The sequence below is a fragment of the Taudactylus pleione genome, unplaced genomic scaffold (assembly GCF_031769625.1).
Source record: "Taudactylus pleione unplaced genomic scaffold, aTauple2 ptg000345l, whole genome shotgun sequence".
In the NCBI taxonomy this organism is placed as follows: domain Eukaryota; kingdom Metazoa; phylum Chordata; class Amphibia; order Anura; family Myobatrachidae; genus Taudactylus; species Taudactylus pleione.
The window spans coordinates 2,684,242-2,697,103 of record NW_028284746.1 but is presented as its reverse complement, the minus strand read 5'-3'; the positions used below and the strand labels follow the sequence as shown (position 1 = coordinate 2,697,103).

General features: G+C 43.6%; 1 protein-coding gene across 2 annotated transcripts in view; it reads left to right on the top strand.

The window, feature by feature from the left end:
* Positions 1-12,862, top strand: part of CWC27 (CWC27 spliceosome associated cyclophilin) — a 261,740-nt gene that overhangs the window by 78,020 nt on the left and 170,858 nt on the right. For both annotated transcript variants that reach the window (XM_088444062.1, XM_088444061.1), the window contains 3 exons: positions 1,650-1,729; positions 2,352-2,391; positions 7,567-7,742. In XM_088444062.1, coding sequence (XP_088300188.1) covers positions 1,650-1,729; positions 2,352-2,391; positions 7,567-7,742 — 296 coding nt within the window. The remainder of the gene's footprint in view (positions 1-1,649; positions 1,730-2,351; positions 2,392-7,566; positions 7,743-12,862) is intronic.

Below are 12,862 nucleotides of genomic sequence, written 5' to 3'. Positions count from 1 at the left end.
TGCCTTTTTCAAGGGCTATTAAAAGCAATCTGGGAAGCGGCTTTTGCCAGTGCAGTTGCAGGCAACTGTGAGAGGTCTGCAATTACCCGCTTAATTTAAAGAGGCAATTTTTGAAAAGGGGTCTTGCCTTTTAAAGAATATGCTGCTTTAATTCTTGCAGCTAAATCGCCCACATCTTGGGGCTGCCTGTGAGGGTTAGGAGTAGGGTAGAGAAGGTAGTGTGCGCAAGGGCAGAAGGTGAGCTATTAAGGACAAATTAAGCTAATTGGAAACTACCAATTGCTTAATTAGTCATGGAGGGGGTGGCCAAAGGGTTCCAGAGCAAGTGTCAACAGTTTTTCTTTAAAATATGGATTTTAGGAAAAATTGGACATGCTTTGGAGGTGCTCAAAATATAAAAACATTGCACACCTAATTGGATATGCCCCCTATTGTGGAGTATTTGGACTTTAGTGCTATTTTCACCATTTTAAAGTTTTTTACACGACATACTATACTAATATAATAAGCACGTTGTGTCTGTTCCAAGTTGACGCAAAATCTACTGAACCAATGTTCATGAAAACCTGCTCTTTGTTTCATCTCGATCCGTCAAGTTAAAGCTGAGCAATAACAAAAACAAAATTTATTGACATTATTAATGCAAGTGATCGATATGGGGTTGGAGGAGAGTTGCTTTGGGCCCGTGCTCACTTGAATAGTATAGGCCTGTGCACAGGGCACACAGTGACATTGGTGTGAGTGTTGGGTGAAAGCGTTACTGCCACCAGTCTGTATGGCACTGCTGGTCATGTGGACCACTCCGGTACCTCAAATAAAAAAAATGTGATTTCATTGTGGGCGGAGCTGTAGGCAACAACTAATATTTCATTGGTTCCCAAACTGCGCCGTGGCACCCTGGGGTGCCTCAGGACACTTGCAGGGGTGCCTCAGGATGGTGGTCCAGTATCAAATCAAATTATTTATGGTCAATGTAATGTAAATATATGGACAAACAGAAGTGCAAATCTGTCCACAACCACATTACTAAACCTAAGTATGACAGCTAAGCACAATTTACTTCACTTTACGAAATTTTTTCTGAATTTCTCAATAACAAACTTTTGGCTTAGGGGTGCCTTGAAAACAGTGCTGATAATCTAGGATGCCGTGATTCAAATAAGTTTATTTTAAAGAAAGTCATATGAGAAAAATATAATATAGCGCTGAACAAGGGAAGTAAAATGTATTTAATGTTTCAGTGAATACAGTAGTCTATAATGATCCACCAAGCAAATATATAGATTTGTGGGCACTGATGCAACCAATAGCAATTAAATAAATAAAATAAAAAAATACTCCTATCTGCTGTTTCAGGTAGAACTTCTGTAATTCTACCAAAACCACAAAAGGAAAAAAACAACATCAGAAACAGCGTTTAGGAGTATTAAATAATTTGTTAAATGGGAGTTGGGTATAAAAACATATAACAATTTATTAAACAAACAAACAAAAAGTTATATATTTTTAGTCGTATTAATAATTATTTAATGCTCCTAAGCACTGTTTCTGTTGTTGTTGTTGTTTTTCTTTGTCTATAGTGAGGCTACCGTGTATTGTATATTATTGCTGGTTGTCTTGCATATAATATTTTGTGACTTATTTTACAGACCATGAAGGGAAAGAGTAAAAGTAGCCATGATCTCCTTAAGGATGACCCTCGTCTAAGTTCAGTTCCAGCCATTGACAAGTAAGAGACCATAAAATACAGCCCAAAATGTTCTTCGAAAACAATTTGGTGTAAAGGATTGAGATCCATATCTTTATTATTATTACATATTAATTACAGTATGTACTGTATGAAGTGACAGCATATAGTGCAGCTTTGTACAGTGTGGTGATAGAAACGTGACCGCTATTAAATCCTACCAAAGAACGATTACCATCCGACATGTTAAGATGCTTTTATGTTGGCACAGTTACCAAGTTTACATACATGGATTTCATAGTGTATTTTTATTGCATAACATAATGCTTTAAATTTAATTTTTTATTTTTTTCTTAAATTGCATCTGTATAAATGGTGCTTAGTGAATAATCAGCGTAGCATAAAAATGTGTATGATAGGATTGTTTTGTACACTGCATGTAATAAATACCAGTGATTTATTTGTTAATCGGGTTACTGTATTTCTGTATTGTCTATTTCTAATAACTTTTTTTCCTGGGCATATATTTCTAGTTTTTCTGTCCTAACTCCTATTTGCACAAATGTTCTTCTATATCATTATATATCCTGTCCACCCGAAATGCCTTTAATATTTCATATCTACCAACAACAAAAATTGATTAAATCTGAATCTCGTTTTGCAGCACAAAAGTCTCTGCGCAGTCTGGCAGCGACAGTGATGAGGTAAGTGTGAAACATGTTGTGGTTGCCATAGTTACTATAGAAATTATATGTTTTATTTGATTGCTCCTATTTGATCCCTAGGACATTCCTATACACAAAAACAGGTTTTAGCGGTGAGAAGGGACCACTTAAACTTTTCATGTTATCTTTAGCAAATCGCTACAGAAGTTGTGTGTGATTGTATGTGGGCTGGAGTGACACCGTAGTTGCGATATTGTATTAGAAAAAGTCGCAAGAGGGTATATATTCCCAGGTCTTCCTGTTACCCAGGAAAGTTCTGGGTTTGGCCCTAAAAAACAGTTGTTTTTTTTTCACTTATTCTCCTAGAACCAACTAGGGTGTCAGAATTATTGGCTATATAACTTCGGTACAGAAATAGGATTCCTAGTGAGGTTAAAGGAGCAATAACTGCATAAAAATAGGATATTATAACACAGTTTGATTGTTAAGAGTTGCACTGGAAAGTGATGTTTTCTAATGAAGGTAGATAAAAGAGGATCTTTAATTTGTTGGTGTAGTGCAGCGTACACACTGTATGATTAAACAGGACGATATGAACGATAACGATATAGTTATCGTTCATATCGTCCTGTTTCTGGCCCCCTCAAACAACCAAACGATGGTCGATGCCCTAGAGTATCAGCATTTGTTTAACGGGGGATCCGGTCTATAGATCTACAGTACAAAGGACGACAATGTCTTGATAGACACCAGATGTTAGACAGTCAGTAGGTCGACATGGACAAAAGGTCGACGCACTAAGGGTCAACAGGTACAAATGGTCAAAAGGTAGACACTAAAATGATCAACACTTTTTTTTAGGTTAGGCACTTACCGGAGGGTTATGGTTAGGCACTTATCCCGAAGATTAGGGTTAGGCACCAGGAGGGGGGGTTAGGGTAAGGCACTTACTGGACGGTTAGGGTTAGGCCCTTACTGGAGGATTAGGGTTAGGCACTTATCCCGACAATTAGGGTTAGGCACCAGGAGGGGGGGGTTAGGGTAAGGCACTTACTGGAGTGTTAGGCACTAGAAGGACGGATAGGGTTAGGCACCAAGGAGAGGGTTAGAGTTATGGTGAAGATTAAGGTTAGAAAACAAAAAATGTGTCAACCGTTTTTATGCAACCTTTTGACCCTGTCGACCTTTTGTCCCTGTCGACCTATTGACTATCTAACATCTGGTGTCTATCTAGACATTGTCGACCTTTTTACTGTAGATCTTTCAATCCACACCCATTTAACGGTACCCCTAGGCCTTAAGTTTTTATTAAGAAATTCAGAGATAATTATTAAACAAAGTAAGTTGCTCTTATCTGTCATCCTTAGGGTCACTTATGTGGTTGTGCTTCTGTTTCTCCACATATTTATGATTGGCAGCCACCAGCACTGGCTTTGCCTATCGCATTGACCATAAATAATTTGATTTGTCCCTAGACCACCAACCCATGACAAGCCTGCAAGTGCCTAGCGGCACCCAGTTTGGCAACCACTGGTCTAGGTCAATCCAAGGGCGGTGTCACCCTGATGTATGAATAGTCGTTATATTATATTGTGTTCTGTGAGTAGATAAGAAATGTACAGCGCCATGGAGAATGCTGACATTTGCACACATAACTGTATATACTGGACTGTGGCTTGGGCTCAGGTTTATGCAAAGGTTTAGGCCTAGGGAGGATGGATGATTGCAGCTTGAGGTACCCTAATAAATAAATAGCTGTGCAGCCGATGCAATGTGCTGTAAGGCCGCATGTACACAGGTGAGATTGAGATTTGTGTAAGCAGCTGTAAATGAGCAAAGCATAGGAATCATCGATAGATGGTCAATGTATAGGTCGTACATAAAATCAATACTCAATAGTCATATTGATCCGTCATGGAAACCGTATTTTCTTCCTAAACCATCCGGCTATTCGTTTCGGAATAGGCATCAATGATTACTCTGCTGCTCTCACTTCATATTCATACATTGGTGAGTGCTGCGTTTAAAAGACGGCTAAATACCATTTATGCACACGGTCTTCTATTTATTTGTAGCACAGGATTGAAGATTTGTCTTGATTATAAAATAAATTGATGCCTTTGGTTTAGATTAGTACCTAATATAAAGGGATCGGTATGATTTACCGCTGGCCAACAGCAGTAACCCTCCCTTAGGGGTGCCTAACCTTAACCCCCCCTCTAAGTGCCTAAACCTAACCCTCCCTTCCCCACTGCCTAAACCTAATTCTCCCGGAGGGGCTGCCTAACCCTAACCTCCCCTCCCCTAGCCTAAACCTAACACTCCCGGGGGGTGCCTAACCATAAGTCCCCCCCGGGAAACCCTGACCCTCCCTCCCCGCGGCTGTCCGCGCCCGGCTTACCTTTGATCGGGATGCCGAGCGTCGGGCTGCTGGCGTAGGTAAAATGACAGGCGTTGGGATCTTGATGCCTGTCATTTAACCCTTGCCGGGATTAGACAGGAATCCGGCGGTCGGGATTCCATCCATCAGCTTCCCGACTGCTTCCTGATATAAAGACTACCTGTGAAAGAACTACAGTATTTTTCCAGACTGCAACCCCATCTAACTGGCTTCTGAGCACAAGGAGTACAGTATATATATATATATATATATATATATATATGTGTCCACATACATCTTACTTCCTTAAACATTAAACTGCCCTTCTAGTTGTGCCATGCCGTAGCGTGACTCTGTAGCGCAAAGCGTCTCTTCGTGCAACTTTTTACCTTCAAATGTGTATTATATGCAAAGTGATGCGAATAGGAGGCACAAGCAGCTTCTGCTGATTAAAATGATATGCAGCATGCCTATATTCTGTGTGCGACTGCGGGTGTATCTGCATGCGAAATGCTACGTTACAGTGTCACAGCTGCTGTATTCACATCGCTTTCCGAATAAGACGCATTGGAAGGTAAGAAGTTGCACGGAAAGACACTCGACAGTGTCGCGCGTCGCTCACGCATTATATTTAACGTGACTTGTGTCGCACGGAGGTAAGATGTATGTGAACACGTAGTCATATTAGAGCAGGTTGTGGATTGTAGAGTAATTAAAAATGTATAGGTAGTTAGTAAAATGTTATTGTACTGTTATAGGGCTCTTTGCATTGAAGTACTGAAACATTGATGTAATGACATAAATATTTGCAGAACAATCTCTTTCAAATCAGCCGTGTAGACAAGTGGAAAATTGAAATGTTTGAAATTATAATTAAGCCACCGAGTTTAACACAGAATATAATTACAAAACATTTGTATTCATGTTTAGAATCACCTCAGGGTGTTTACTCGTAAGGGGCTGTGTAATGACCTGCGAGATGGGCGCGATTCCAGGGAGTCTACCTGTATTTTTAAAGCAACAATCATTTAAAGGGCAAAATCAACCCGATTTTGCCCTTTAAATGACTGCCGCTTTAAAAACAGGGGTAGTCTTTGCCGGAATTGCTCCAGTGCCTGCATCTCACAGGTTATTACATAATACCCACTTCTTAGACTGTAAACCAATCCATAAAGTGACTAAGGGGCTGATTTGTTAATATTTGCAATTTTTCCCCAATAAATGTAATTTCTTAATTCCAAATATGGCGGCATTAATAAATATTTTATCAGGGAAATTTAACAACACACTCTTGCCGGGACATGGGCTCCCATAAGAGTAAGAAGGAAAGTGATAGCTTGTGCTATCCGTTTACTTTTGGGCTCAATTGATGGAAATTGAAGGCTGAAGAAGGTGTCTGCCATCGGGACCAAGCTCTAAAAAAGATTGATACATTTTGGCAGTTTCCGTAGAAAGCTATGTGAAGTGCTTTTGCGGACCACAGCAGATATTCGAGCGTGCATTTACTTCTGCCTTGGGGCTGCTGGGATGATCACAGGTCTGTGATTGAATAGCTTTGGGGCTGCTGGGTTGATCACTGGTCTGTGATTGAATAGCTTTGGGGCTGCTGGGTTGATCACTGGTCTGTGATTGAATAGCTTTGGGGCTGCTGGGATGATCACAGGTCCGTGATTGAATAGCTTTGGGGCTGCTGGGTTGATCACTGGTCTGTTATTGAATAGCTTTGGGGCTGCTGGGTTGATCATGGGTCTGTGATTGAATAGCTTTGAGGCTGCTGGGATGATCACGGGTCTGTGATTGAATAGCTTTGGGGCTGCTGGGTTGATCACGGGTCTGTGATTGAATAGCTTTGGGGCTGCTGGGTTGATCACAGGTCTGCGATTGAATAGCTTTGGGGCTGCTGGGTTGATCACGGGTCTGTGATTGAATAGCTTTGAGGCTGCTGGGTTGATCATGGGTCTGTGATTGAATAGCTTTGGGGCTGCTGGGATGATCACAGGTCTGTGATTGAATAGCTTTGGGGCTGCTGGGATGATCACGGGTCTGTGATTGAATAGCTTTGGGGCTGCTGGGATGATCACGGGTCTGTGATTGAATAGCTTTGGGGCTGCTGGGTTGATCACGGGTCTGTGATTGAATAGCTTTGGGGCTGCTGGGTTGATAACGGGTCTGTGATTGAATAGCTTTGGGGCTGCTGGGTTGATCACAGGTCTGTGATTGAATAGCTTTGGGGCTGCTGGGTTGATCACGGGTCTGTGATTGAATAGCTTTGGGGCTGCTGGGTTGATCACGGGTCTGTGATTGAATAGCTTTGGGGCTGTTGGGTTGATCACAGGTCTGTGATTGAATAGCTTTGGGTAAACAGTCTGTGACCTGGTCTGTTAGCGGTCGCCTGTGTGTGACTTTATGCAAATGCTGTTAGGAAGCCCTTCCCTAGTGTACAGCCATGTATCTGAATGTGCAAGGTCTGTATACTCTACCCCTTTCACCCGTGATGCTCCCATCTCCTTGCATCCTCTAAGCCACCTTCCAGCAATGCCCACTACATTTTTAACACATTTACCATGCCTTTAATCTCCCATTACCCTCGGTTGCAATTCCAACTCAGAAGAAAAAATTGCTCCACTGAGTCCGACATTGACAGAATCAGTCAGCAAACTGACAGATACACACTTCTAGAAATACTGGGACAACACTTGTCTATGGGCTTACATTATTTAGTCCTCATAAGAGCCCTAGGTGTCCTACTGTCCTATTGTGTTATTTTCTCGCTGGTGTTTTCTTGAAGCACTTTTGCCATGCATTACTAAGGCCTTATTGTTCTTCAATTTAAGGAAAGCACAAGTGAAGAAGAAGAAGAAGAGGATGATGATGCAGGTGAAATGGACAGTGATGAGAAACATCAGATGAAAGATCGCATATCCAGCAAACTGAAAAAGGACACCAATAAAAGCACAAAACTGTCTGTAAAACCAGCGGAGGAGCCGGAAGAGAAGAAAAGTAGCCGCAGGTAACAATGTCTTAATAACTATATTCCATTCCATCTCCTAGTATACATTACAGGGGAATATAATTATTGTCGGTTTATAGGCGTGTCCAGGTGCTGTCACTTCATATTGGCCGAGGAGTTTGTGTGAAATGAAACTCATGCACTTGTAGTGCTGGAATGTTTTGGGGATGTTCTTGTCCTCAATTATCAACGATGGCTGAAATGTTGAGGTTTCCTTTAAATTAGTTTATAAAAAGGTAAAATTAAATAATATTTTATGGCACAGGTGGTGAAGCCCTTGCTCTGTGTAGGGCAGATGGAAAACATAGTTGGCCATAAGAAATAAAGCAAGATCGGATCATTATCTTTATTTTAGGTTTTGTTTTAAGCACTTTTATTATGTGTACTCACCCCATGCATACAACAGAGGTACATATTTCATGGACTCAACCGGTATCTGGATTGAAGACCGACAATGAATAGGTTGACACCAGATGGTCGACATGCAATATGTTTACAGGTACAAAAGGTTAACAGTTTCAAATGGTTGATACATGTTTTTCATGGTTTATCAGCATTTTTAGGGTTAGGCTGCTGAAGGGGATGGTTAGGGTCAGGCACCAGGGGGATGGTTAGGGTTAGGCACCAGGGGGATGGTTAGGGTTAGGCACCAGGGGGAAGGTTAGGGTTAGGCACCAGGGGGAAGGTTAGGGTTAGGCACCAGGGGGAAGGTTAGGTTAGGCACCAGGGGGAAGGTTAGGGTTAGGCACCAGGGGGAAGGTTAGGGATAGGCACCAGGGGGAGGTTTAGAGTTGGGTTTAGGCACTAGGGGAGGAGGGTTAAGGTTAGATTTAGGCACTAGGGGGAGGGTTAGGTTTAGGTACTAGGGGGGGGAGGGTTAGGATTAAGCACCAGGGTTAGGGTTAGTTTTAGGCACTAGGGGGAGGGTTAGGCACTAGGGGGTATTGTTAGGGTTAGGCACCAGGGTGAGGGTTAGGTTTAGGCACTATGGGGGTGGGTTAGGTTTAGGCACTAAGGGGGGGGGGTTACTGTTAAGCACCAGGGTGAGGGTCAGGTTTAGGCACTAGGGGAAGGGTTAGGATTAGGGTTAAATTACAAAAAAAAGTGGGTTGACCATTTTTTGTGTTGACCATTGATGTGTCGACCTTTTGCACTGTCGTTCTTTTGTCAGTCAATCTTTTGCTCCCGTTGACCTATTGCATGTCGACCTATTGACTGTCAGCCTTTATATTGTTGATCTTTTTTATCACACCCACTCAACCAATTTTTTGCCTTTTCAATTCACTAGGAACTAGCGACATTGCTGAGGCAGAAAGGAGCAAAAATTATTTCCTTCTCAAAAGTAGCCAAACTCTTGTTATGCTTACCTGAGATTCACTGCATCCATAGTTACATCAGCTTAGAAACGTCCACTGTGGAATATTAATTTTGTTTTAAGAACATTCAGTTTTGTTTGTGAATCTGCGTGATATGACATTTATCTGTATGGCTGTCAGTGCATTAGCCCTCTGTGTGATTGGTTATGCTCCTTCATTGGCTCTGTAAGTGTTTATTCAATGTTCTAACAGCCAATGTGTTGGCTTTATCTTCCTATTGAATTTAGTAACTGTATTTGGAACAAATCTGTTGCATTTATTAATGTATATTTTAGTGTATTCCACTGTATCGCCCCCCAAACCCCCCCCAATCAGTCCACTCACTGTCAGAGAGTCACATAAGTGATTTCTCCTTTGTCTGAAGTCAGCCTTACTGTAGTACAATACTGAACCTTTATTTCTCCATCATCCACTGGAGGCTTCAAGACAGTGGGGGCATAGACGTGTGCTAAGTGGGAGCTGGCACTTTAAATTTTAGAAGTGTGACTAGCTCCTCCCACTCTATACTCCCCTAAAAGCCCAGTTTCAGTTTGTGCCCGAGGGGAGCTGGTTGTGTTTTTACACTTCTCCTCAGGGTATTTGATTTAATTAGTAAGAACGCCGCTGCGCTGGAGTAAAGAATAGGAACAGACCGGCTCAGCTGCACTGCCTGTCTGCGTTGTTGGAGCTGCCGGGGGGACCTGCTCGCAACTGCACGCAGTTCGCCTGGGGTCCCCGACTACAGAGACCACTGTCTCTTAAAGAGGGTTCCGCATGCCGCTGTTTGCAGCGCGCACAGAGGTCCCCAATTAGTCACATCGGCAGAGGAGGCAGCGGCGTGAGTATTCCCTGGCTCCCCGACTAGCGGGGTAGCCAGGCTAACATAAGAGGCGATATTTTCAGCAGCAGGCTGCTCCAAGTAGCGGGGCAGCCAAGCGGCATATACTCTGTGTGATGTCTCCCTCACACAGCGTGCCATAGCGGGGGGGAAGAACTTAGCTCTGGAGTCCTGCTCCTTCCGCCCAGTGGCCTCAGTGCTTCTCTGGAAGTGTGCTGGCGGCCATTACACGGAGCGACTCAGACTGCTGCATACAGAAACAGTTAGCCTGTCTTAGACTATAAGTAAACAGTTGGGTTTAGGCTGGTCAGGAGAGTATTTAAGGCAGATAGTAACTACTTTTACTTATCAGTGGTTACTTCCTTCTATGCCTAGCGTTTTTTAGCACTGCTAGGAGCGCTGTTAGGGCAAGGAGGGGGAATATGCTCCAGATTCGCCTGAAGAGCTCCAGGAGGAGCCTGAGCCGCTGTCAGATGGTGGGATAGAAGCTTTCATTTCTGCAATCCGCCAGGTATTACAGATAAAGGAGGAGGACAAGGGTCTTGCACAACAGTCTTTCTTTTTAAAGACACAAAGGCAAGCTATTGCATTTCCAATTTCAGAAGAGCTGGATTCTCTTCTGATTTCAGATTGGGAACATCCGGATAAAACATTTCAGATGTCCCGGCGGTTATCATACTTTTATCCTTTTCCTGCAGATAGCAGAAAGTCTTGTGAGACTCTTCCTACAGTAGATACGTCGGTGTCGTGTCTGTCTAAGAAGACTACGCTAATGGTTTCTGGGGTCAAGTCTTTGAAGGAGACATCGGACAGGAGATTTGGAGAATACTCTCAAGTCCATTTATACAGCTGCAGGTGTGACTCTGCATCCTGCAATTGTAAGCGGGATGCAGTCATGTGACCGGTGGCCTTGCGATCGCCAGTCATGATCCCGACAGTGTAATCCCGGCAGGGTATCCAACATAGGCGTCGAAATACTGAAGCCTATGTTAATCCCGACGCCGGGACCCTGACAGGACGCCGGACCGATCGTCCAACGCCGGGGTTAAGTATCCACGTAGCCGGGGTTGTGGGGGTTAGGTTTAAGGACCCCCGGGAGGATTTAGGATTAGGCTCCAGGACGTTCCCGTGGTCACTTCAGAGGAGGACCATTAACTTCCCGTGGTTCCAGAGGACGTGGCAGAGCCGCAAAAACAACTACTACTCTACAGGAGGTTAAGTCCACTGCCAACCCTAGTGCATGACAGGCTTCCCTCTCACCTGGGGGACCCCAGAGTTGGGAGTGCGTCTTCGGGACTTCAGAGAAGTATGGACGGAATCTTGTATGGACGCTTGGGTACGGGATCTCATCTCTCTGGGATACAAGCTCGATTTTCAGTTTCAACCTCCACCTCCTAAGGCGAGCTCAGGGAGGACAGAAACCTCCCGTGGAACAGAAGCCCTTCTGCTCCACGGGAAGTTTCTGTCCTCCCTGAGCTCGCTTTAGGAAACCTGCGTTACGGTTTGACAGGTGTACCACCCCACCAACGACAGGAGTGTAGTATTACAAGAAGCAATAGACAAGCTTCTATCCGCGAGAATGGTGTTCCACGTTCCCAGGAATCAGACCGGAAAGGGTTTCTACTCCAGTCTCTTCGTGTTTCCAAAGCCGGACGGCTCGGTCAGACGTATTCTGAACTTGAAGGATCTCAATCCCTACCTGAGGATTTGTCACAAACCCGGGCTGACTCACAGATACAACAATCTGGATCAGCTGGTTGTGACGCTGGCGCACTGCGGTCACTTACCAAAATACACAGTTCTTCTACCCCCACGCAGACCGTTCTCCAGAGGTCTGCGAACTCCCACCAGAATAAATCACATTCAAATTACACACATGTAGCATGCCTGCAAGTTCAACAAGAATCACGGAGAATATGCTAGATTAAATGTGTTTAATCAAAACAATATTTTCAAGGCTTAGTTACAAAAATATTAATAAAATGGCAAACAGATTATAATGCAAACATTTTCTTAAAATAATAAAAGAGAGAAATAATTCAGAGTCCCTAAAACAATTTACACTAAAGTTCTTAGCACTACTGATGCACACAGACGGTGTAATGGTTAGCATTACTACCTCACAGCACTGAGGTCATGGGTTCGATTCTCACCACGCCCTACCTGTGCGGAGTTTGTATATTCTCCCTGTGCTTGCGTGGGTTTTCTCCGGGTACTCCGGTTTCCTCCCACACGCCAAAAATATACTGGTAGGTTAATTGGCTCCCAACACAAATTAACCCTAGTGTCTATGTGTGTGCACATGTAATAGGGAATATAGATTGTAACCTCCACTGGGGCAGGGACTGATGTGAATGGCCAAATATTCTCTGTAAAGCGCTGCGGACTATGTGTGCGCTATATAAATAACTGGTAATAAATAATAAATAAGTTCAAGATGGAGTCCCTTTGGTCGGTGATTGCGGGCCTGGAGGAAGGCGAATTCATGGTATCTCCTAGATATCAAGGATGCCTACCTTCACATACCTATCTGGCCGCCTCACCAGGCGTTTCTGAGATTCGCATTTCGGAATTCACATTTCCAGTTTCAGGCCTTACCCTTCCGCTGATCATCAGCCCCCAGGGTATTCACGAAGGTCATGGCTGTGATGATGAGTCTCCTTCGGAAACAGGGGATCACAATTATCTCTTACCTGGATGATCTCCTGTTGAAGGCTCATTCCAGGGACCAATTACTGCAGAATATCGCAGTGACCCACACTCTTCTCATTCATCACGGGTGGATCCTGAACTTTCCCAAGTCTCATCTGCAACCGACGCAGAGGCTACAGTTTCTGAGAATGATCATGGACACATTATGTCAGCAGGTGTTCCTCCCTCAGGAAAAGGCAACATCCGTTCAGGAAATGGTGAGGACGGTTCTTCGA